The 27119-nt window shown below is 48.8% G+C and overlaps 1 protein-coding gene across 8 annotated transcripts in view; it reads left to right on the top strand.

The window, feature by feature from the left end:
• kcnq5a (potassium voltage-gated channel, KQT-like subfamily, member 5a) overlaps positions 1-27119 on the top strand; it is a 186113-nt gene that overhangs the window by 104971 nt on the left and 54023 nt on the right. For all 8 annotated transcript variants that reach the window (XM_035400960.1, XM_035400955.1, XM_035400959.1 and 5 more), the window contains exons 2-3: positions 22802-22892; positions 25882-26008. In XM_035400960.1, the coding sequence (XP_035256851.1) occupies positions 22802-22892; positions 25882-26008 (218 nt within the window). The remainder of the gene's footprint in view (positions 1-22801; positions 22893-25881; positions 26009-27119) is intronic.

The following is a 27119-nucleotide window of genomic DNA, read 5'->3' as shown; positions in this document are numbered from 1 at the left end:
CATACTGCGTTTGAATCTGCTGCAGTCCCTGCTCAGGGTCCCTGTGAACACACACTGCCCTGGGGGTGATTTAGGGTTCTGCTCTGTGGAGGAGACAGGGGGGCAGTCAGTCAGCTGGCCTGCTCTGTAACCCTTGACGTCAGAGGGAGGCTGTGACCCCCCGCTGGTCAGATGTTGGGTTTGGGGGCTCTGAGCGACGCAGGCAGGTGATAAATTGCGTCTGTGGGGGATTTTTATGGCTCCTCTTACATCACTGGCGTCTGACTCCGTTACGCCCCGCCATCACATTCATATCCAAACCCAGTGCATCTGCACAGCTCAAACTCCGTTACTGAACACGCTCTGCAGCTCAAACTCCGTTACTGAACACGCTCTGCAGCTCAAACTCCATTACTGAACACGCTCTGCAGCTCAAACTCCATTACAGCATACGCTCTGCAGCTCAAACTCCATTACTGAACACGCTCTGCAGCTCAAACTCCATTACTGAACACGCTCTGCAGCTCAAACCCCATTACTGAACACGCTCTGCAGGTCAAACTCCATTACTGAACACTCTCTGCAGCTCAAACTTCATTACTGAACACGCTCTGCAGCTCAAACTCCATTACTGAACATGCTCTGCAGCTCAGACTCCATTACTGAACACTCTCTGCAGCTCAAACTCCATTACTAAACACGCTCTGCAGCTCAAACTTCATTACTGAACACGCTCTGCAGCTCAAACTGCATTACTGAACACGCTCCGCAGCTCAAACTCCATTACTAAACACTCTCTGCAGCTCAAACTCCATTACTGAACACGCTCTGCAGCTCAAACTTCATTACTGAACACGCTCTGCAGCTCAAACTCCATTACTGAACACTCTCTGCAGCTCAAACTTCATTACTGAACACTCTGACCAGCTCAAACTCCATTACTGAACACTCTCTGCAGCTCAAACTCCATTACTGAACACTCTCTGCAGCTCAAACTCCATTACTGAACACGCTCTGCAGCTCAAACTTCATTACTGAACACGCTCTGCAGCTCAAACTGCATTACTGAACACGCTCCGCAGCTCAAACTCCATTACTGAACACTCTCTGCAGCTCAAACTCCATTACTGAACACGCTCTGCAGCTCAAACTTCATTACTGAACACTCTCTGCAGCTCAAACTTCATTACTGAACACTCTGACCAGCTCAAACTCCATTACTGAACACACTCTGCAGCTCAAACTCCATTACTGAACACTCTCTTCCCTTCTGCTCTTGTCCAAACTCAATAAATCCATGCATCTTGGGGTCACCTCCCAGACCACAGGAACAGGAAGTGTACAGACCCTTGATCATTAATTTACACGTAGCTGAGAAATGAGTTACTAACCCCAGCCTCTCTCTCCCCTACACAGGATCGGTGTCTCTCTCTCATGACATCCAGAGCGACTTGCTCAGCTTATGTTCTTCACATGCAGGATATTTATACAGGCCGATACTGAAACAATTCACAATTACTTTACTCAAGGATACCACTGCTGTGCACCACGTTTGAATCAAACCTGCAACCTCCGCTTGACAGGAGCTGACCCCTGCACTGCTGTGCTGTGCCAAAGGCCTGCTCCGCGATCTTTCCTCGCACAAAATACTTCACTAAAAATGTCACACAATTGCAGGCAGTTTACAGGGTACTTCAGACAGGTTACACAGGTCTATACCTGTACAACTCAGCTCTGACAAGTACATTTTCAAAAAAGTATATTATTATTGAGAGAGAGAGAACACTGGTAATGCATCTGTAAGCCGCCTGTTCACGTTATGTTTCTGATGAGAAAAGAATTTAATGAAAACATGGTCTTCAGACATTTTATTTAGATGATTGCCAGAACCAGAGGAAGTCTGGAAAAATATTTGTCGCTTAATGTACCTCATCGAATACAAGGAAACATCCCACAGGCTGGTAGCACAGGTCTTTCTTTTAATGATGCCTACTGGTAAAGAGATCTGCACTGCCCTAATCCTGGATAGAAACAGTTACCACACTGATGACAAACCTGCATATTAAGCAGATTTATGGAGTGAGATTTATGGAACAGAAGCAATAATTATGTGATTACATTAGAGCATGTGTATGGGCAAGTCTGTTCATAACTGCAAAAGCCATCCCACTGGTATCAGGTGGCACGTCATTTTGAGCAGCAAGGTTCGCATCACACCCTTGGTGATTCTGCAGATGGTGTCATTTTCAAACTGTCTGCTAAGCATATTTCCTCTTCTTTTGGTAAGTTTCAGCACCAGAGGCCGGCCTCCTTCCCCACTTACAGGGAAGCGTTAGCGTCAGTGCGCTGGTGGACGGGAGCGTGTTCAGGCGTTACTCCTTCCTTCAGACGTCAGTCAGTGCCTGGCATCCATTTTCTTTTCCTCAAATGATCACGTATGGCCATGACCAGCGTTAGGAAGGAGTGTCCTTATGAGTAATCCTGTGTGTGTTCGCACGGCCCCGCCCACCTCTCATCCCGCGGGTTAGCGCTGGGCTGGCACAAACCCTTTGATTTTTTTGCTCGTGGTGGTTCTGCGTGCCCAGACGCTCCTAGTAATCCTTCTGAAAATCAGCAGGTTTAGCCGCCAGCCGCCATTAGCGCATTAGTGTGTCAGAGGCGGCTGGAAGTAGAGCGTGTAATTCCAGGCTCGCCTTCCTCATCCGAGTCCACGACTGCCCGTCTGAGGGGAGGGGCGGTGCAGGTGAGGAGGAGCCGGGGAGCGTGGGGGAGGGGCGGTGCAGGTGAGGAGGAGCCGGGGAGCGTGGGGGAGGGGCAGTGCAGGTGAGGAGGAGCCGGGGAGCGTGGGGGAGGGGCGGTGCAGGTGAGGAGGAGCCAGGGAGCGTGGGGGAGGGGAGCCAGGGAGCGTGGGGGAGGGGCAGTGCAGGTGAGGAGGAGCCAGGGAGCATGGGGGAGGGTGCAGGTGAGGAGGAGCCAGGGAGCGTGGGGGAGGGGCGGTGCAGGTGAGGAGGGGCCGTGGGGGAGGAGCGTGGGGGTTAGGGTTAGGGTTATTCCAGCGCTAAAGGGCACTCTGAGAGAGAGGGTGATTAGGGCGGATCATTCCGGCTCCAGTCTCTACGCTGGAGAGTCCCGGACTGCGCGGGACGGTGTAATTACTGCACCCCTGGAGGAGGGCCTGTTTGTGCGAGAGCCCTGGAATCGGCGTCTGGGCTGGGCCTAAAGCACGCCGCCCTGTGGTGCGCCCACACCCGGGGGCGGGTCAGAACACACACCCACCCGGGTAATGAGTGTGTGGTCTGAAGAGCAGCCTGCTCTTGTAATAGGCAGACAAACATTGCAATGAATTAGAAAAACAGTGCTGATGGCCTTTTTTTCAAACGCAGATGAAGCGCAGTTGAGGATGATGAAGAAGCTGTGGATCTCTTACACATAGCTGTTATAACGGTAGTGTTTCTGAGTCGCTACACAGCCTGTGGATTTGCTTGATTCCATCCAGCGTCAGTTGGTTGGTGCGCTTCAGTTTTAAGACGTTACCACTGCATCCTGCTGGGAAGCCACCAAGGGAGGCCTATCTTTATCCCCCCCACGCAGTACAGGTTTATACTGTGAGGTGAGAATGTTGACCTTTAACCCCCACTCAGTACAGGTTTATACTGTGGGGTGAGAATGTTGACCTTTAACCCCCACTCAGTACAGGTTTATACTGTGGGGTGAGAATGTTGACCTTTAACCCCCACTCAGTACAGGTTTATACTGTGAGGTGAGAATGTTGACCTTTAACCCCCACTCAGTACAGGTTTATACTGTGGGGTGAGAATGTTGACCTTTAACCCCCACTCAGTACAGGTTTATACTGTGGGGTGAGAATGTTGACCTTTAACCCCCACTCAGTACAGGTTTATACTGTGGGGTGAGAATGTTGACCTTTAACCCCAATGTTGTTTGTGCAAATGGAGGAGTGCCTGGTTTTCCCCTCTCATTGCCAGCAAACAGTAAAAGTGTATGGTCTGGCACTGACAGAAATAATGCCATCAGGGCTCTTGGCCAAAAACATCATGGAAGACCACAAAGCATGGCCAAAAAGTCACTTAATGTCTTCTGTCAGAAGAAGCTGGAACAATGGAGTTGATTGGTTTCAGAAGTTAGGCTGCCTGTGTTACAGCTGTGAGTCTCAGACTGGGTTACGGCTGCCTGTGTTACAGCTGTGAGTCTCAGACTGGGTTAAAGGCTGCCTGTGTTCTGGCTGCCTGTGTTACAGCTGTGAGTCTCAGACTGGGTTAAAGGCTGCCTGTGTTACAGCTGTGAGTCTCAGACTGGGTTAAAGGCTGCCTGTGTTCTGGCTGCCTGTGTTACAGCTGTGAGTCTCAGACTGGGTTAAAGGCTGCCTGTGTTCTGGCTGCCTGTGTTACAGCTGTGAGTCTCAGACAGTGTTACGGCTGCCTGTGTTACAGCTGAGAGTCTCAGACTGGGTTAAAGGCTGTGCCAGGCTAACGAGACATCCCGATATAATTTTGTTTGAGGAGTTCTGCAGCGTCCCGCTCAGTGCTGGTCATCCTGTAAATGAAAGAGCATAAATTAGACTTCGTTCTCATCTAACCTCTGGTGGTTTTAGAGGGAAAAATAAACATACTTTAACTTCTACCTTATTTTATTTACCCAGTCATTTTCTTAGCTCCATCAGCTGGATGTGAATAATATTTTCTGGCTATGGCATAAGCCAACGAAAGCACTGAGGCATTAATCACTGCATTGCTGTAGCCTAATTCATTTCCAGAAATGGTGAATTATTCCACAGTAGAAAAGCAATGAAGCAGCCTCCTGCAATATTGGTGATGAACTCATTTTTAATGTTCTGGAGTGCAGAGATAAAGAGCAGCCTGCTCTGTGTTGGTGTGAGGAATTCATCACGTTTCAGTGGATCCACACCGGGCCCTCCCTCACTGCTCAAAGGCCCATTTCTACACCCCTTCTCTTCCGGATCAGTGCACTGAGAACTGGGTGGGGTTGCAAGCTGGTCTGTTTTTCATTGGTCATCCATGATGTGTGGAAGGTTAGGGGTCAGAGGTCACTGGTTTTCGCTTTAGAATAAGTATCAGAGGCTGTCAGTGGCTCTTCTGTATGTGGATAGTGACAGAGGCGGTCAGTGGCTCTTCTCTATGTGGATAGTGACAGAGGCGGTCAGTGGCTGTTCTCTATGGGGATAGTGACAGAGGCGGTCAGTGGCTGTTCTCTATGGGGATAGTGACAGAGGCGGTCAGTGGCTGTTCTCTATGGGGATAGTATCAGAGGCTGTCAGTGGCTGTTCTCTATGGGGATAGTGACAGAGGTGGTCAGTGGCTGTTCTCTATGGGGATAGTGACAGAGGTGGTCAGTGGCTCTTCTTTATGTGGATAGTGACAGAGGCTGTCGATGGTTGTTCTCTATGGGGATAGTGACAGAGGCTGTCTGTGGCTGTTCTCTATGGGGATAGTGACAGAGGCAGTCAGTGGCTGTTCTCTATGGGGATAGTGACAGGCTGTCTGTGGCTGTTACCTGCTGAATTAATTTGTGGTCATGCTGCCTGGTACAGATTTCCCCTTCATTTCTAGTTAATTATTTAAAGAAATGTTTTAGTTTAAATGTGAGTGTTGGTGGCGGGTTCAGTCAGGGTTGGAGGGTGGAAGCTCTTTTTGTGTTCCGTGGATTTGTTTTATGGACTGGTGAATTCATGCTGTTCAGATCTGTATTTGTTGTATTTGTCCATATTTTAACATAATTTTAAGTTGTACTGTCAACTACTCCTGGCCAATTTTTTTTTTTAAAAACATAATCTCATGTGACGGCCCAGAAAAACAGCAGTCGATTGTCATTGTTATTGTAAAAAAATCAATTCAATTTCAAAGTGCAATTTCAAATCGCAGAATGATGCAGAGCTGTAGCAGTTGTGAATGTCTGCCTGAAACGGTCTTTTACTGAGTCACACTGGAGCGCAGCTTGCCAGGCTTGCTTGGGCCGGTGCGTGCTGTTACACGCTCCAATAAAATCAGAAAGCCCCACCGCTAAATATCTGGAGAAATATGTTCATTAGTCTTGCTGAACTCTTCAGAAATATTCAGATTAAATTGATTAAAAGTTACCAGCTATTTTTAGATGAAATTATGCAATGAGCATTTACACCTTCCCAGCCTTTCTAAATTATTATTTAAAAATAATTTTCTTATTAACGTACAGTGTTCCACCATCAATTTGTTCTCTCATTGATTTTCAAAAAGTGGATATAGCCAGAACGCAATTTTGCACATCTGGCTAATGTGTTCCTTTGGAATCAGATCCGTGGCAATCTGATCCATGTTGTTGCTCAGTTTCGCAGCTGTAGCTTGAATGTAATGGCTTGCCATTAGCTTAAAGAGCCCAGTGGAGAGGCAGTCGTTTTGCAGCGCTTCTCCACCAAATATTGCCGACTCCCCTATCCCGACACGCATTGGGACTGCACCCCGTAACCCAGGTAAGATCCCAGGCAGATCCCAGGTCAGAGATCCCAGGCAGATCCCAGGTAAGATCCCAGGCAGATCCCAGGTCAGATCCCAGGCAGATCCCAGGTCAGATCCCAGGCAGATCCCAGGCAGATCTCTGCCCTTGCACAGACCCCAGCTTGGATCCTCTCAGTGATAGTAACCCAGTAACCGTGCAGATCAAAACAAATGTGACCGGTCACATGGTCAGGATTGGGCAGAACGGAAACAGAGGGAACCGAGTGAAATCAAACTACACTAAATAAGCAACAGCAGGGGAGCAACAGGTCTTTACGGCTGCGGAGACACGGGCGGCCCCCTGCCATCTGTTTACGGCTCTGCAAAAGAGACTGTATTTAATGCGTGTGATGAGTTGACTACCTGTTTATATCTTCCCCGGGGAAAATACAATCCATTTAGTACCCTTCTGCATGCATTGAATTGCAGGGAGTGTGGTTTGAGCTGAGGCGAGAGAGGTTATGAGGATAAGGAGAGAGAAAGAGAGAGAAGGAGAGAGAGAGAGAGAAAAGGAGAGAGAGAGATGAAAGAGAGAGAGACAGAGAGAAAGAGAGAGTGAGAGAGATGGGGGAGAAAGAGATGGAGAGAGAAAGAGAGAGAGATGGGGAGAGAGAAAAAGATGGAGAGAAAGAAAGAGTCACAGGTACATCTGCACACACACACACACTCACACACACTCATGCTCATGTGCGCGCACACACACACGCAGGCACGCACATGCACCTGTGCGTGCACGTACACACACACGCACATGTCCACACACACACACACACACACACACACACAGGCACATGTCCACACACACACATACACACAGTCGCATGTGCACACACACGCACCTGTGCGCATGCACACACACACACACACACACACCCTGCCTGGGGCACACTAATATCTGTTAGCACAGTTGCACAGGGCCTGTGGGGGGGTGGGTGGGGTGGGTGTGGGTACGCTGGGGAATTGGCTTTGATGAGAACCTGTTGTGACCCCTGCCGTTGCCAGGCCCGTTTATTGGGGGGTGTCAGCCGTTGGGCTGCCCCATCTCAGCACTCTGGATTCTGTTAAACCGGGCTTTGAGTCCCCCCCCCCCCCCCCCCCCCCCCTTCTCGTCTCCTGGCCCACTCCTTCAAAGCCTGCTGCATCATGGAAATTTGGCCGTCTCCCCCAGGCTCGGGGTGATGTGGACTGCAGTTTACAGTCATTACGGCCTTCTCCTCCAATAACGGCCTTTTTTATTATTTATTATTTTTCCGGTCCCAGCGTTGGCCCGCTGCTCCAGGGAGCAGACGCAGGCCTGGCCTTTAGAGGGGCTGATGGATGTCCCTCCCTCCTTCCAAACATCAGCACGCAATGGATCACCGCTTACACTTCTGCCGTCCAGCGTCTGATCGGAACGGCGTAAACGTCTGTGTGTGCGTGCGTGTGCTCGTGCATGAGTGTGTGTTAGTGTGCGCGTGTGTGTGTTAGTGTGTGTGTGTGTGTGTGTTAGTGTGCGCACATGTGCGTGTGTGTATGTGTGTGTGTACTGTGTGTGTGTGTTAGTGTGCGCACATGTGCGTGTGTGTATGTGTGTGTGTGTACTGTGTGTGTGTGTTAGTGTGCACACATGTGCGTGTGTGTATGTATTAGTGTGCGCGCATGTGCGTCTGTGTGTGTATGTGTGTGTCTTTTACATTCTTTCTCAGTTTGGGACAGGGACATACATTGCTCTGTCAAACAGGTCATCTGCGTTCTCTTCTCTGCAGTGCTGGTCCTTTCACCTGTGACCTTTGTCATTGACTTGTGTGTTTATCTCAGAGTGTTATTTGTTTTTAAGTCTTCATAATCCTCTGTTACATGATCTATTCATGTGCTGCAGCGTAGGAGTCTCTTCCTCTCCACTGCTGCCAGCTCACAGTCATCACACAACTCATGCCCTGTCCTGCTGGCCCAAGTCCAGCGTTTACAACATCAGCAAATTATTATAGCATTTGTCTACAAAGAGAGATGATCAGTTAGCAAATGAACTCCCATACAATAATTTTTATCTCCAATAGAGAGCATGTTTCCACTTTTGGACTTGAATATAAACACTGTTATAGATGATTTAATACCGTAGGAGTTTATGCTGTAATGTTTGTTCACAAGGTCCAGTTGTTTAAAGTTTTGTAGTTGTAATGTTGTTATTGACTTTTTTGCCAAGTTTATCTCTCCCTCTCTCGCACTGTCTCACTACGCTCTCTCTCAGTCTGGCTCTCTCACTACGCACTCTCTCAGTCTGGCTCTCTCACTACGCACTCTCTCAGTCTCGCTCTCTCACTACTCACTCTCTCAGTCTGGCTCTCTCACTACGCGCACTCTCTCAGTCTCACTCTCTCACTACACACTCTCTCAGTCTCACTCTCTCACTACACGCTCTCTCAGTCTCGCTCTCTCACTACGCACTCTGTCTCACTGTCTCACTACACGCTCTCTCAGTCTCACTCTCTCACTACACGCTCTCTCAGTCTCGCTCTCTCACTACGCACTCTGTCTCACTCTCTCACTACACGCTCTCTCAGTCTCACTCTCTCACTACACACTCTCTCAGTCTGGCTCTCTCTCTACGCACTCTGTCTGGCTCTCTCACTACGCTCTCTCTCAGTCTCGCTCTCTCACTACGCTCTCTCTCAGTCTCGCTCTCTCACTACACACTCTCTCAGTCTCGCTCTCTCACTACGCACTCTGTCTGGCTCTCTCACTACACACTCTCTCAGTCTCGCTCTCTCACTACGCACTCTGTCTGGCTCTCTCACTACACACTCTCTCAGTCTCACTCTCTCACTACATGCTCTCTCAGTCTCGCTCTCTCACTACGCACTGTCTCACTCTCTCACTACACGCTCTCTCAGTCTTCCTCTCTCACTACGCACTCTCTCAGTCTCGCTCTCTCACTACACGCTTGGTCTGCTTATTTCTCCTCTGTTGTGCTGTGTTGTCTCTCGTATGTGTGATCCCTGTAGATACATGACTGATTCCCTACACACATGTTCCATTCTGTGTGAGAGATGAGATGAGTGCTATTGTGTTTCTTTCATGATTCTCAGACTTTTTAGCATTTGGTCTTCTTGCATTTCATGAAACATATGCAACAATTGTTAATAGTGCAATTATTGTCATTATTATCCTTTATAAAGGATTTATTGTTATTTTAATCTGTTACTCTCACTGGCAGGGGTTTGTTTTGTTGCATAGTTGCTTAGAAATTAAACCTTGCATTTTATCTATATACTCAGACACGAAGATAGTCTACTACACTTTATAAACAGTGGGATTATTTCGCAGACACTTGGCTGGTGGTCATGTTACTCCGCTCCAGCATCAGGTTCAGGATGTCTGATTTGTCATTGATGCTGCCTGGCTAGCACACCAAAGCTAGCAGACTCGTGTAGCTGGACTCAGTCACGATCATGAGCACGCTAGATCCCTGGGCTGCATTCTGTGGTTTAAAGCGTTCAGTGTGTCATCTGTCCTCCAATTAAAGTACATGGGAGAGTCGTTCTTCCGTGAACTTCCTCAGTACTGTGGATCTACTGTCATGATTGTCACTGTGGGCTTCCTTTATTTTTCATTGCAAAGATTTGTTTTACGCTTTTGAAAAGCTGTTTTGGTCTGCCTTTGCTACCCAACTGTGTGCCTTTGCTATTAAACACTCAATAGCAAGTGTGAAGTCGTGAGGATTGGCAGGCAAACTATGAATTCATTTCCATAGCTGCAGTTAAACTCTGGGTGTTGAGTGAAGCTGTGGGGTCACTGTGGAATGGCCCTGAGTATTACATATGCAGACAGACTCACAGCCCATGGGTGTGATGGCTGTGGGACATGTGGACTTATGGGGGCGGGATGTGCGATATATTTGATTAGAGAATTCAGCACCTTGGACAGAGCACATTTTTCTGATCAGCAGCTTCACATCTGCTCAGGGTTAAAATTATGGGGGGGATTGGAGTGGGTCTGACCCCCCTAATTAAGACCCCCCAAAAGAGGTAAAAACAACAGGTCGGAGGGGTCGAAACATTTATATATCCTTCTTACCTGTAATCGTAATCAGTGGGGTCCAAGTCTTAATTAGGGGGGTCAGACCCCCCAAATCCCCCTCGTAATTCGAACCCTGCATCTGCTGGGAGAGCAATGAAGACATCCCGTTCATCACACCCCATGTGTGTGTCACATCCCCCTCATCACAACCTGTGTGTGTCACATCCCCCTCATCACACCCCATGTGTGTATCACATCCATCTTATCACAGCCTGTATGTGTCACATCCCTCCCTTCACACCCCATGTGTTTGTCACATCCCTCTCATCACACCCTGTGTGTGTGTCACATCCCTTTCATCACACACGGAGTGTGTGAGTGACATCCCTCTCATAACACCCTGTGTGTGTGTCACATCCCTCTCATCACACTCCGTGTGTGTGTCACATCCCTCTCATCACACCCTGTGTGTGTGTCACATCCCTTTCATCACACACGGAGTGTGTGAGTGACATCCCTCTCATAACACCCTGTGTGTGTGTCACATCCCTCTCATCACACTCCGTGTGTGTGTCACATCCCTCTCATCACACCCTGTGTGTGTGTCACATCCCTTTCATCACACACAGAGTTTGTGAGTGACATCCCTCTCATAACACTCTGTGTGTGTGTCACATCCTTCTCATCACACCCAGTGTGTATGTCACATCCCTCTCATCACACCTCGTGTGTGTGTCACATTCCTCTCATCACACCCCATCAGCTCTCAGCAGCATGGTTATCCTGGCTCCTGCACTTCTACTGTTGTCCCACTAAAGCATGAGAGTAGCCCTTCATTTGCATTTCAGTTCAAAGCCAAAGCAATCCAATCCAATCACGTTAGTCAGTATGGATGTCTGCTCTCCTCCATGGGCTTTTATAGGCATGTGTTATCTTCCTGTCCCGCTAAAGGTTAAGGGCTGTTTATTAATCACCAGAGCGTGTGACACTTCAGCCAGCATCTTGCACCTTGCAAAGCTAGCAAGCGACTGTGTGTGTCTCCTGGGGTATGGGCCCCTTGTGTGTGTCTCCTGGGGTAGGGGCCCCTTGTGTGTGTCTCCTGGGGTAGGGGCCCCTTGTGCATGTCTCCTGCGGTAGGGACCCCTTGTGTGTGTCTCCTGGGGTAGGGGCCCCTTGTGCTCGTCTCCTGGGGAAGGGTCTTTTCTGAGCTTGATGGGAACAGCAAAATATTAGCAGAAGTGCATTTTGCTAAATGTAACTTCTATCCCTACAAATGCCAATATTGGTTTCACTCTGAAGTGTTTAAGCTATATTAAGCAATTCCGTTTTAGTGAATCCAATTACAGATTCTTCATAACATTGAATCATGCTGTAACTCTAAGACCTGAAATTGTGTTTGTGTTAACAGCGTACATGTGGCTACAATCCATTATGAACCACATGATGCTGCATTGTGTTTTCAGAACTTTTTTTATCATTGTTTGCAGTTAGTTGGTTCAGCCTTAAACGTACACATTCACATAGATACACATATACATACGCATGAGCCTAAGACCAGAAAGAAAGGGTTTGCAGTACCACTGTATGACGTTAAACATAGTCTTAGACATGTTCCGCTGGTTATGCGTAGTTTATGTTTCCTGACGCCGCTCAGGATTCTGTGTCACACTCCTGTCAGATAAGGGGCAGTTATGATGCCTGAGGTAATCACATGAAGTGTGATGCTGGTGTTATTTAGATGATGCTCGTAATGTGTATTTACAGTGCAGTTCAGCTGACGCCTTACTGAGGCTTACAGTACGTGCTCCTCAGTGAAAGCTGATGACTTCCTCATTTTTGTTGCATTACTCAGCAGAAATGTATTTCTTTCATTTTAAAATCATCTGTATGAGAGCGTTCCATGGGGCTGATGGGAAGGGAAGAGATGGGGTGTGATGCAGGGGTTCTGTAGGCATGAGGTTTCAGCAGAATCTACCTGTACCTTTCAGGACCTCACCTGTCCCACACCACGTTTACACCACTTACAGGACCTCACTTGTCCCACACCACATTTACACCTCTTACAGGACCTCACCTGTCCCACACCACCTTTACACCTCTTACAGGACCTCACCTGTCCCACACCACCTTTACACCTCTTACAGGACCTCACCTGTCCCACACCACCTTTACACCTCTTACAGGACCTCACCTGTCCCACACCACCTTTACACCTCTTACAGGACCTCACCTGTCCCACACCACCTTTACACCTCTTACAGGACCTCACCTGTCCCACACCACCTTTACACCTCTTACAGGACCTCACCTGTCCCACACCACCTTTACACCTCTTACAGGAGCTCACCTGTCCCACACCACATTTACACCTCTTACAGGACCTCACCTGTCCCACACCACATTTACACCTCTTACAGGACCTCACCTGTCCCACACCACCTTTACACCTCTTACAGGACCTCACCTGTCCCACACCACCTTTACACCTCTTACAGGAGCTCACCTGTCCCACACCACATTTACACCACTTACAGGACCTCACCTGTCCCACACCACATTTACACCACTTACAGGACCTCACCTGTCCCACACCACCTTTACACCACTTACAAGACCTCACCTGTCCCACACCACATTTACACCACTTACAGGACCTCACCTGTCCCACACCACCTTTACACCACTTACAAGACCTCACCTGTCCCACACCACCTTTACACCTCTTACAGGACCTCACCTGTCCCACACCACATTTACACCTCTTACAGGACCTCACCTGTCCCACACCACCTTTACACCTCTTACAGGACCTCACCTGTCCCACACCACCTTTACACCACTTACAGGACCTCACCTGTCCCACACCATGTTTACACCTCTTACAGGACCTACAAGGAATTTACATATAGGCCAACAGATACAATCACAGCTTACTCATTAACCAAGAATCCTACAGTATGATGTTATAAAGAGCCTGGCTGTTGTTTGTAGCCTGCAGTGTGGTGAAAATGGTGATGTATGCCTGGCGAGAGGGAGGAGTTCAATCTAACCGGGGCTCAGTGGAGGCATTAGCCCCAGCCCTTAGAGGAGACGCGTATGGCCAGAGATGCACACCTGCTCCCATTGCTGAAGTGGATCAGTGCGCTGGACATGCAGCACACCGGGAAAATGCCACGCTTGCTGCTTCAGCCCAGTGAGGCACTGAGGATCAATAATAAATAACTTAGGATTGTAATGAGCTGAAGCTGTGGTGTGATGTGTGACGCGCTGGCCTACGCAGTTATGATGCTCTGCCACCCCACAAGCCACGCCCACTCCCACGCATGCTCCCACTCCCACACCCACGCCCACACACACTCCTGCTCCCACATCAACTCTCACTCCCACGCCCCCAGCCACACCCATTTCCACTCCCATGCCCATGACCACTCCCACTCCCACTCCCACTCCTGCTCCCACACCCGCTCCCACTCCCACACCCACTCCTGCTCCCACACCTGCTCCTACACCCACTCCTGCTCCCACACCCAGTCCCATTCTGCCACCCACTCCCGCTCCCTCCCACACCCAGTCCCACGCCCACACCCACTCCCCCACCCAGTCCCACGCCCACTCCCACACCCACTCCATACCCACTCCCTTGCCCACACCTACACCCACACCCATGTCCACTTCCATACCCACTCCCACACCAAGTCCCACATCCACTCCCACACCCACACCCACTCCCATACCCACTCCTGCTCCCATACCCACTCCCACATGACCTAGCCCCCACAGTGCCCTGACCCAGCCCCCACTAGCCCCAGTGCCCTGACCCAGCCCCCGCTAGCCCCAGTGCCCTGACCCAGCCCCCCTTAGCCCTAGTGTCCTAGTGCAGGCGTTCAGCCAATTTTTCTGGAAAAGTTAAGCATTACATTCCAGTAAGTGAATGCCGTGTCGGGAGGCTTTTAGATGCTTGTCCTGGGTGCTTTCACTGTTACCTCCAGCTTTGATCCGCTGAGGCGCTGCTACACGCGCTGCTACACGCAGCTGACAGATTGACCAAGCTCTTTGATTGGCCAAGCGGGAGCCATGCTAGTACTAGGCACACGCTGTCAGACCGCAGTATTTATTTGTTTTATTGGAGCTACAGCAGCATTTAGGAAGATAAACATTTTGGCTAATGTTTACATAGTTGATTTGTAGTGATTAAAGTAGCAGCATTAGTCAGGAGACACAGAAAGCCATGTTCTGCTGGAGCATTCCCTCAGACGATTACTCAGCACTAGCAGACACCACATCAACACCAGGTCAGGTGGAAATGTTGTGAGCCAATATGGGGAGAGAGAGGAGGGCACTGGAGATGTCCTCCGTGCGCAAGTGTTTTACTGAGTGAATGAAGAGCTCAGGACCCCAAGCTGAGCTCCCTGTCTAAACCAGGTCTCCCCAATATTCTCCCTGTCTAAGCCTGGTCTCCCCAATATTCTTCCTGTCTAAACCAGGTCTCCCAAATATTCTCCCTGTCTAAACCAGGTCTCCCCAATATTCTCCCTGTCTAAGCCTGGTCTCCCCAATATTCTTCCTGTCTAAACCAGGTCTCCCAAATATTCTCCCTGTCTAAACCAGGTCTCCCCAATATTCTCCCTCTCTAAACCAGGTCTCCCCAATATTATCCCTGTCTAAACCAGGTCTCCCCAATATTCTCCCTGTCTAAGCCTGGTCTCCCCAATATTCTCCCTGTCTAAACCAGGTCTCCCCAATATTCTCCCTGTCTAAACGAGGTCTCCCCAATATTCTCCCTGTCTAAACGAGGTCTCCCCAATATTCTCCCTGCCTAAGCCAGGTCTCCCCAATATTCTCCCTCTCTAAACCAGGTCTCCCCAATATTCTCCCTGTCTAAACCAGGTCTCCCCAATATTCTCCCTGTCTAAACCAGGTCTCCCAAATATTCTCCCTGTCTAAACCAGGTCTCCCCAATATTCTCCCTCTCTAAACCAGGTCTCCCCAATATTCTCCCTGTCTAAACCAGGTCTCCCCAATATTCTCGCTGTCTAAGCCTGGTCTCCCCAATATTCTCCCTGTCTAAACCAGGTCTCCCCAATATTCTCCCTGCCTAAGCCAGGTCTCCCCAATATTCTCCCCTTCTAAGCCGGGTTTCTGGTGTTCCGGGCTGACGTTCCACAGCTTTCCGGGCTGACGTTCCTTGGTGTTCCAGGCTGACGTTCCGCGGCGAGCTCATCGTGCGCCGCACGGCACGCCAGACGAAACTCTTTAGCCGCACCTGTAACAAGATACAGCATCCAAGCCTCCCCGTCCAGACGGAGGAGGGCTATTAGGGGCTCTGGCTTATTGGAGCCAGATGTACTCCCACCGTTTGCATGGAGCCTTCCATAACTCAAAACGCAGGCGCTATCATTCAGGCTACATTGTGTTCTGGGACGGTGGTTTACCAGCTTTATATTTCATGTTAATCCAATGGAAAATTGAACATGTTATTAATCAGGCGGAGGAGAGGCCCGACCGAACTGCGGTGCCAGGAGAGGGCTGAGGCCAGGGCAGCAGCCAGAGACCAGCCTTCCTGTCTCTCTCACTCCCTCTGTGGGTCTTTCTTTCTCCCTCTCTATGTCTTTACTTCTCTTTCTCTCTTTGCCTCTTGTCTTTTACCGCGGTCCTTTTTCTATTTTTTTCTATTTCTAATTTTCTATTAATTTGATTTAAAGTTCCCTCTTAATTTAATATTTGTATAGACTATTTAAGCTGTGAAAACTTATGAGGTGTACTTCATAGACAATATGGCTTCCTGATTTGAAATACTCAAGACTTGACAGTCAGGAGTTTACACTTGTAACACTTTATCCTTCTGTGTAACGCGTCAGTCAGGAGTTTACACTGTAACACTTTATCCTTCTGTGGAATGCATCAGTCAGGAGTTTACACTGTAACACTTCATCCTTCTGTGTAACGCGTCTGTTGGGAGTTTACACTGTAACACTTCATCCTCCTGTGTAACGCGTCAAGAGTTTACACTGTAACACTTCATCCTCCTGTGTAACGTGTCAGGAGTTTACACTGTAACACTTCATCCTTCTGTGTAACGCGTCTGTTGGGAGTTTACACTGTAACACTTCATCCTCCTGTGTAACATGTCAGGAGTTTACACTGTAACACTTCATCCTTCTGTGTAACGCGTCTGTTGGGAGTTTACACTGTAACACTTCATCCTCCTGTGTAACGTGTCAGGAGTTTACACTGTAACACTTCATCCTTCTGTGTAACGCGTCAGTCAGGAGTTTACACTGTAACACTTCATCCTTCTGTGGAATGCATCAGTCAGGAGTTTACACTGTAACACTTCATCCTTCTGTGTAACATTTCAGGAGTTTACACTGTAACACTTCATCCTTCTGTGTAACGCGTCTGTTGGGAGTTTACACTGTAACACTTCATCCTCCTGTGTAACGCGTCAAGAGTTTACACTGTAACACTTCATCCTCCTGTGTAACGTGTCAGGAGTTTACACTGTAACACTTCATCCTTCTGTGTAACGCGTCTGTTGGGAGTTTACACTGTAACACTTCATCCTCCTGTGTAACGTGTCAGGAGTTTACACTGTAACACTTCATCCTTCTGTGTAACGCGTCTGTTGGGAGTTCACACTGTAACACTTCATCCTTCTGTGTAACGTGTCAGTCAGGAGTTTACACCAGCCTGTGTGAGTTCTCTTCCTAGGCTGTCTGTGCGGTGAATGGACGGCCTGCAATGCTGCCCTCTAGTGCTGACAACATGTCAGTATGCCAGATCTCCTCAGCAGAAGAGCACTGGATCGCTGGATGAAGTGTTTCTGAGGTTGGGGTTAGGGTTATAGAGAGAGCATGGAGGAGGTGAGCAGGGCTGGGGCCCAGTCACACTTTAATCTGCCATTTTAGGAAATTAACCAAAATTCACTGTGTTCTGGGGAAGAATGTTTCCTTTCCTGAACTGACTGGATTGAATGAGAGGGATGCCAGCCCTGTGTGTGTGAGCTCTGATAGGGCCTCTCTGCTGAACGGTGAGGGAAAAAGGACGGACTTACAGGCTTTATTCCTGGGGGCAACTGCCACTGTGCCTTTGAGGGAGGCCCTTTACCTGAATTCCTTCAGAAAATATCCAAACGAATGGAAAATATGAGTCTCCTGCATCAGAGACTAAGCACGTTCCTAAATGTGCCTGTTCGAGCCTCCAGGAGCAACTCAGGGGCTGAGGGACTCAGTGCTCACCTCCTGCTCCAGCTGCCGCACACACAGCTGTTCCTGTGAACCCTAACCCTCACCTCCTAAGCTCCGTACTGCAGGCCACCCAGCACAGGAGAGACTGCCCCAGTGGAGCACCTGGTGCACTGTGGGAACTCATGCAGGAACTAGTGTATTCATTTTGAGAGACACGGTTGCGTAGATGCCTGGTCTTAGATAGTTAATGTGAACCCATATTTGGTTGTCGGTGATGAAAACATATTACATATGCACAAAGTTATGATGTACAAACTCAGACATTTTGAAGCCGTATATACACTACATGCGTGATGATGTTATTGTTGATGAGTACAACCGTGGGTTTTCTTCTGATTGTTTAGTAAAGAAGGAATATTGAAAACAGTCTTTTTTATAATGAATCAAATTAGAAACTACTGCAAATGAATCACTGTGAGAGAAGTTAGGAAGCAGGTGCAGAATCCAAACTGAAACACGGTTGCAAGCTGAAATGGAAAGGGCCCAGTAAACAGTCTGGCAGATGAATTAAGCAGCACAGCAGGTGAACAGAGTTCACACAATGCAGACTCCCCACGGCTTTCCACTGTCCACAGTTGCTAGGGAGCTATAGTATTTGGACAACCAGCTATTGTGCACCTTCCCATTGACCAGGAAAATGTAATTTCACACAGTGCGTGTTTGGCAGGGTGCCTGTCTATAGCTGGCCTGCTGAGGCTCTCTCTTTGGAGCAGGGGAGATTGCTGTCTGCACTGTGTGCAGGTGCCAGGTGGCCACAGACCCCAGACAGGAGCTTCAGGGGCTCTCCGGGGTTCGCGGACCCCCTCTTGAAAACCCGAGTATAGCAGACCGTGATTCTTTCCTCCTATTGTGTCTCAGGCGGAATCGAAGCGTAAGTGTTTGCTCAGACTGTAAGCATTCGCTCAGAGTGTAAGCGTTCACTTGGGGCATACGTGTGAACTTGGAGCATGAGCGTTCACGTGGAGTGTAAGTGTGAACTTGGAGCATAAGTGTGAACTTGGAGCGTAAGTGTGAACTTGGAGCGTGAGCATTCACTCGGAGTGTAAGTGTGAACTCGGAGCGTGAGCGTTCACTCAGAGTGTAAGTGTGAACTTGGAGCATAAGTCTGAACTGGGAGCGTAAGTGTGAACTCGGAGGAGCGTAAGTGTGAACTCGGACGAACGGCTGTTCATAACAGTGTGTGAACAGGCCTCAGCCTGAGAGAGGAATCATCAGCAGGGCTTCTGTCATTCCACCACCAGAGAGAGAGATCAGTCTGTGTCGTGTACTGCATGTGTGGTTCATAGGGTCAGTCGGGTTCATAGGTGTTGGGCATGAGGTTGAGTTGTGGGCCAGGAGGGAGCATTCCTCTTTGTATCTGTCACAGTGTACCTGCCTGTCAGGCTCGTTGCTATGCACTCAAAAAGTATTTTGAAGGCTGGGAAGTGTAGTTTTGAGCGCCACCATGTTGTACAAATTGGGGCCAGAGACTGTGCAGTAGGGACATGAAGTCTGGCTGTCAGAGATACAGTAACTAGGTACTGACGCAAACTGTCCCTGATTCTCCTACAAAATATTACTGGCTTGTCCGAATAGCACAATAGCTTAACAAATCGGTATATGGGGATATTAGACAAAGGAAAAACACCTATTGCGACTACTTTTTCTTGTGTCAAAAAAATATTGACTTTGTATTTTTACCGTATTGTTACCATTGACTTACATTAACACGGCTGGCTGGAACACCTACAGTTGAGGCCAAAGATTTACATATACCTAGGCTAAAGACATTTAAAACTCAATTTTTCACAACTCCACATATTTCATGTTACCATACATTTCCTGTGTTAAGTAAATTAGGGTATCTACTTTATTTCCATAAGAGGTCATTTCAAAATAATAGCTTAGAGACAGATTTATTTCAGCTTTTATGTACTATTTCAGATTTTCAGTGGGTCAAAAGTTAACATTCACTTTGTTAGTATTTGGTGGCATTGCCTTTTAATTGCTTAATTTGAATCAAACGCTGGGGTAGCCTTCCACAAGCTTCTCAAAATACTTTGTCGGTAATCTTTGCCCATTTCTCCTGACAGAACTGGTGTAACTCCATCAGGTTTGTGGGCCTCCTTGCTCGGACACGCATTTTCGGTTCAGTCCACAAATTTTCTATGGGATTCAGGTCAGGGCTTTGTGATGGCCACTCCAATACTTTCACTTTGTTGTCTTTAAGCCATTTTGTTACAAATTTGGAGGTATGCTTAGGATCATTGTCCTGCTGGAAGACCCAGTTGTGAACAAGTTTTAACTTTCTAACTGATGTCTTGAGGTGTTGCTTCAGTGTTTCAAGATAACCCTTCCTTCCTCATGATGCCATCTATTTTCTGAAGTCCCTTTTCCAGCAAAACACCCCCACAACATGATGCTGCCACCCCCATGCTTCACAGTTGGGATGGTGTCCTTCGGATTAAAAGCCTCACCCTTTTTCCTCCATACATACCGCTAATCATTATGGCCAAACAGTTCAATTTTTGTTTCATCTGACCAGAGAACACTCCTCTAAAAGGCTAGGTCTTTGTCCTGGACTCTTTCACCAGTTCCTTTGTTGTTGTCTTGGGGTTCAGTTGAACCTTTCGGACCAAAGTTCGTTCAGCCCTGGGAGTTAATTTGTGCATCCTTCCTGAAAGGTGCAGTGTCTGTGTGGCCCCAAGATTTTTCTATGTGCATACAACTGTTTATACAGATGCTTGTGGTACCTTCAGTTGTTTGGAAATTGCCCCTAAGGAGGAACCGGACTTGTGGAGGTCCACAATGTTTTTTCTGAGGTCTTAGCTGAGTTGCTTGGATTTCCCCATGGTATCAAGGGCAAAAAGGCAGGAGCTTTAAAGGTAGACCCTTAAATACAGCCACAGGTGCCAATTAACTCCCAATAATTAACTCCTAATTATGACAATTGGTCAATCAGAAGCTTCCAAAAAGTAATTACATTAATTTCTGGAATCTTCCAGACTGTTTAAAGAGACAGTCAACTTGGTGTATGTAAACTTTTGACCCAGTGGAATTCTGATATAGTGAATTAAATTAATTAATTGACTTGCCAAAAGTAATGTGTGGTAACATGAAATGTGCAGAGTTGCGAAAAACTGAGTTTGAATATCTTTAGCCTAGGTGTATGCAAACTTTTGGCCTCAACTGTATACTGGAGCCAGCCACACTGGCGCTAGTGAGAAACGTCTCTCAACAAGACAAGGAAGTGAGCTTTAAAAAACGCAGCCTGGTTTTGGCTGCTTGGTCTGATGCCCCCGCTGATTACCCTGCTCCCATAACTGCCCCCACTGATCATACTGCTCCCATAACTGCCTCCGCGGATCACACTGCTCCCATAACTTCCCCCGCTGCAGCCTGGTCTGATCACACTGCTCCCATAACTGCCCCCACTGATCACACTGCTCCCATAACTGCCCTGCTGCAGCCTGGTCTGATCACACTGCTCCCATAACTGCCCCCGCTGAAGCCTGGTCTGATCACATTGCTCCCATTACTGCCCCCGCTGCAGCCTAGTCTGATCACATTGCTCCCATAACTGCCCCCGCTGATCACACTGCTCCCATAACTGCCCCGCTGATCACACTGCTCCCATAACTGTCCCCGCTCCTGCCTCGTCTGATCACACTGCTCCCATAACTGCCCCCGCTGATCGCACTGCTCCCATAAGTGCCCCCGCTAATAACACTGCTCCCATAACTGCCCCCGCTGATCGCACTGCTCCCATAAGTGCCCCCGCTAATAACACTGCTCCCATAACTGCCCCCGCTGCAGCCTCGTCTGATCACACTGCTCTCATAACTGCCCCCGCTGATCACACTGCTCCCATAAGTGCCCCCGCTAATAACACTGCTCCCATAACTTCCCCCGCTGCATCCCCGTCTGATCACACTGCTCCCATAACTTCCCCGCTGCAGCCTGGTCTGATCACACTGCTCCCATAACTGCCTGCTGCAGCCTGGTCTGATCACACTGCTCCCATAACTGCCTGCTGCAGCCTGGTCTGATCACACTGCTCCCATAACTGCCTGCTGCAGCCTGGTCTGATCACACTGCTCCCATAACTGCCCCCACTGATCACACTGCTCCCATAACTGCCCCCACTGCAGCCTGGTCTGATCACACTGCTCCCATAACTGCCCCCACTGCAGCCTGGTCTGATCGCACTGCTCCCATAACTGCCTGCTGCAGCCTGGTCTGATCACACTGCTCCCATAACTGCCCCCACTGATCACACTGCTCCCATAACTGCCCCCACTGCAGCCTGGTCTGATCACACTGCTCCCATAACTGCCCCCGCAGATCGCACTGCTCCCATAACTGCCCCCGCTGCAGCCTCGTCTGATCACACTGCTCCCATAACTGCCCCCGCTGATCGCACTGCTCCTATAACTGCCCCCACTGATCACACTGCTCCCATAAGGCTGGGACTCACAGCCTCTCTGTATTGTGTTTATTAAATGGGCCATAAGTGGCATCTCAGCTGCCCCTGGAGCAGCACCTGCAGCCCCCTGCTATGCTTGTGCTTTTGTTAAAAAGACGGCCTCTGAGTGGAATATATAAATCTCTGCAAAAAGGTAATTTTCCAAAATAACACTTCTGCTGCCATCCATTCTGTCTGTGTCTATGGTTACCTATGGTTAAGGCAGGCCAGCCAGTGCAGGATGGGCTCCCCGCTGTGGCCGCTGGGTTCTTCCAGAGATTTTGTCTCATTGGGGTTTTTTTCTTGCCACCATTTGGGTTTTTTCCTTCCCACTGGGGAGTTTCTCTTCAGATCAGTTGCTTTTTGGGGGTTCAGGCCTGGTTTCCTCCCGATTTCCCTCCGGGTTTCCTCTGTAAAGCGTCTCTGCGCCAGTGCCTCTGTATGAAGCAGTATACTCATGAATCTGAGCTGGGTTTGTGGCACATGGGGCTCTGTGCCCTCAGCTCTGTGGATGCCAGCTCTGTGCCCTTAGCTCTGTGGATGCCAGCTCTGTGCCCTTAGCTCTGTGGATGCCAGTGTCCGTGCCTATGCTCACTCAGGGCTGTTTTCTCCTCCTTGTCCTGCAGGTTCATCCTGGTGTTCGGCTGCCTGGTTCTGTCCGTCTTCTCCACCATCCCCGCCCACCAGGAGCTGTCCTCCCACTGCCTGCTCATCCTGGTGAGACCCCCTCCCATTACCCCCCTGTTACCCCTCAGAGCTGTCCTCCCACTGCCTGCTCATCCTGGTGAGAACTCCCCCCCCCCCCCCCCGCCGCCCATTACCCCCCCATTACCCTGTTACCCCTCAGTTTCTTTTGTTCTCGAAGAGCCCCACATTCGATCTCTGAAACATGGGCATGTGCAGCTACAGGGACAGAGCAGTGAGCCCTTATTATAACTGCAGTGACACTACATCATACAGCAGAAAGGCTCATGGGTAAATCTTTAAACTCACTGTGGATGTGTGCACATCAGCAGTAGAAATGCTCGCTGCAGACTACATGTGAGGAATTCCAGCTTTAAATTCCATATTCCTTTTAAAAATACATCTACACCCTAAAGTAATGTAGAATATACTGTACCCACCCTGGGATGTACAGTAACAGATCCGTGTCCCAGCATGCATTCTGATCAGATGTCTGCTTTTCCAAACCCCTGTGGCTGGTATGTGGGAGTGTTGATGTGGTGGAGCTTCGGTGATATCTAAGAGCCAGCAGAACGGGACCCCTGGTGGTCTGGAGGTGTTTGTGCTCACCCCCTGCTGCTGGGACCCCAGACTTCCAGCACAGCCCAGAGGATCGGGTGCTCCGCCCTTCTCCATTTTGGGGTAGCCCCTTGTTCATCCGCGCCCCCGAACGCAGCAGGAAATGAGGGTGCGGCAACATGAAGGACTCGCAGAACAAACATCCCGCCGTGCCCTCTGCCTGCTGGGCAGTCCGTCAAACGTGGGAGGCAAGGCTGGGCGCTGGGGGGGAGGGGGGGGGGGGGGGGGTCTGCATTCGATCGCACGCCACTCCACCGTCCCCCATTGCTCGCCAGAGTCCATTGCATGGATATTTCAGTTAAATTCACGCATTCAATTTCAAATTCATTTCCTGAATTGACTGAACTGCTATTCAAATGACACTGCTGAGCGTATGGTGCCTATAGACATGTAGATAGACTCTAGACGGGTAGATATTGTGGAATATTGTGGATGAAACCGAAGATATCACAGTGTATTTTGTCCCGAGCTGTTATTTTTGAAAAATCCAGTGTGAATTCAAAAGGGGCCCGATTTCTAAAGGAAATTTGAAGACCTTTGCAATGCAGTGATTTATAATGACCCTGTTAATTAAGCTAACGAGGGCCCGTAATTACCTCCCTGCTGTTTTCTGCGTTTGCTGAGCAAAAGAATGGCCACTCTGAGAAAGCACACTGCTGTTAATGTTTAACTTCCATTATGTGTCAAAGAGCACAATCTCCACCAAAAACAGCAGCACACAGGTACACCTGCTTCAGCAGAACACAGGTACACCAGCTTCAGTAGCACACAGGTACACCTCCTTCAGTAGCACACAGGTACAGCAGCTTCAGCAGCACACAGGTATACCTGCTTCAGCAGCACACAGGTACAGCAGCTTCAGTAGCACACAGGTACACCTCCTTCAGTAGCACACAGGTACAGCAGCTTCAGCAGCACACAGGTATACCTGCTTCAGCAGCACACAGGTACACCTGCTTCAGCAGCACACAGGTACACCTGCTTCAGCAACACACAAGTACACCAGCTTCAGCAGCACACAGGTACACCCGCTTCAGTAGCACACAGGTACACCTGCTTCAGTAGCACACAGGTACACCAGCTTCAGTAGCACACAGGTATACCTGCTTCAGTAGCACACAGGTACAGCAGCTTCAGTAGCACACAGGTATACCTGCTTCAGTAGCACACAGGTATACCTGCTTCAGTAGCACACAGGTACACCAGCTTCAGTAGCACACAAGTACACCAGCTTCAGTAGCACACAGGTACACCTGCTTCAGTAGCACACAGGTACAGCAGCTTCAGTAGCACACAGGTACACCTGCTTCAGTAGCACACAGATACACCTGCTTCAGCAGCACACAGGTACACCAGCTTCAGTTCACACAGGTACACCTGCTTTAGTAGCACACAGGTACACCTGCTTCAGCAACACACAGGTACACCTGCTTCAGCAGCACGCAGGTACACCTGCTTCAGTAGCACACAGGTACTCCAGCATTTTTTAAAAGCATTAAGGTAAAATAACAACCACATAATGAAACACATGTCATTAGGCCCTCCCCTATTGCTGATTGAGTTCAGCATTCCATGAGTAACCATTGGGTCTGGGGGTGCGGGGACTGGGGGTGGAGGGTTTAGCAGAAGATTCACGTCTTCAGAATTTTTTTATTCCAGAAATACAGTCGGTAAAAAATGAATTTGTTTCATCAGCCGGAACTGTTTCCGGCTCCACCCAGCAGGAAACAGTGCCATTTATTCATTGGAAAGTCCATAAATCATCTTGTGTTTGTAATAAATCTACATGCAGTCTACAGCTGCATTAATAGCTCGAAGAACTCCCTGAAATGTGTGTCCCAAGCTGGTCTTCATGAATGTTTAAAATGACTGTACCCCGCTTCATTCTGTGTGTCAGAACTAATGCCACCTGAGGTCTTTACTGGACGGCTACGTTATTACATTGGCAGGCCCGTGAGTTTATGTACGTGTGTGTGTGTGTGTGTGTTTGTGTGTGTGTGTCTGTGCGTGTGCCTGTGTCTGCGTGCCTGCGTGCCTGCGTGTCTGTGTGTGTTCACATGCACACTTAAACAAATGTCATTTGTAAAAGTTTTTGTTGTTGCTTCGCAATCTGGGTCTTAACTACAGAAGTGATGAGGGACACAGGGAATGAACTAAGCACAGCAAAGCATTTCCTGTATGCAAATCAAGTTAGCTGCCAAAGGGTTATCAGCAATCCAGAACGGTTCTGTACATTCAGAAAATGGTTAATGTTATCCCTACGTATTGTATTTCAATGTTTTTTTGAACATGTTGAAATGTAGTACCTGTGCTGTGTAACTGAAACACCTTCTTTGTGTGTCCTGCAGGAGTTTGTGATGATCATTGTGTTTGGGCTCACTCCTCTTGTCTCTGTGTCCTGCAGGAGTTTGTGATGATCGTGGTGTTCGGTCTGGAGTACATCGTCCGCATCTGGTCCGCTGGCTGCTGCTGCCGCTACAGAGGATGGCAGGGCCGTCTGCGATTCGCCAGGAAGCCCTTCTGTGTCATAGGTGAGAAGGACACGCCCAGCATGTAAAGCAGGGTTGTGATTGGGCACGGCTACTTCTGTGTCATAGGTGAGAAGGACACGGCCAGCGTGTAATGCAGTGTCGTGATTGGTCACTGCTCCTTCTGTGTCATAGGTGAGAAGGACACGGCCAGCGTGTAATGCAGTGTCGTGATTGGTCACTGCTCCTTCTGTGTCATAGGTGCAAAGGACACGCCCAGTGCATAAATCAGGATTGTGATTGGGCATGGCTACTTCTGTGTCGTAGGTGCAAAGGACACGCCCAGTGCATAAATCAGGATTGTGATTGGGCACGGCTACTTCTGTGTCGTAGGTAAGAAGGATACGCCCAGCGTGCAAAGCAGGGTTGTGACTGGACACTGCTTCTTCTGTGTCATAGCTGAGAAGGAAACATCGAGCGTGTAATGCTGGGTTGTGATTGGACACGGCTACTTCTGTGTCATAGCTGAGAAGGACACGTCGAGCGTGTAATGCTGGGATGTGATTGGACACTGCTACTTCTGTGTCATGGGTGAGAAGGACACGCCCAGCGTGCAAAGCAGGGTTGAGATTGGACACTGCTGAATCCACCACCTGCTGTAGCACGGCACTGGTTCTTCAGGTTATGGGCGCGGCTGAATCAGACTGAAGAATTTCACACGTGCAGAAAAACTGCGATGGAAGAGAGGGCTGAGTGGTAGCGGTTTAGAAGATGGCGTCTCTTGTGTGCCGCAGAATTCTGTTTTAGCCATGGAGTCTGGCATTGGCACACCGTCTCTGGCTGGTTTATTCATTTTCTCCACTGAATTTGTCACAGCCTGTGAGCTGAATTTTTCCCTGTGATGGTTCCACATGCACATAAATACGGTTCCTGTCTTGTAGGCCAGACATCTCAACCCAATAACAAGGCATTACTCTTTAATAAGTTCTGTACTATGTTTTTAAACTAATTGAATGGAATTAAAAAAAAAACTAATTTAAACAACTAATTGGCTCAGATAACTTCCATTCAATATCACCATGCTGTTTTGCTAAATATTTTGTCTGTTTGGAATGTTTCCTCTTAGTTTTTATGTTTTCTGTTTTGTTATTTTTATTTTTGTTTAGAATCGAGC

The sequence above is a fragment of the Anguilla anguilla genome, chromosome 18 (assembly GCF_013347855.1).
Source record: "Anguilla anguilla isolate fAngAng1 chromosome 18, fAngAng1.pri, whole genome shotgun sequence".
NCBI lineage: Eukaryota > Metazoa > Chordata > Actinopteri > Anguilliformes > Anguillidae > Anguilla > Anguilla anguilla.
The sequence above is the reverse complement of the archived record's forward strand: the minus strand, read 5'-3'. Positions and strand labels throughout refer to the sequence as shown.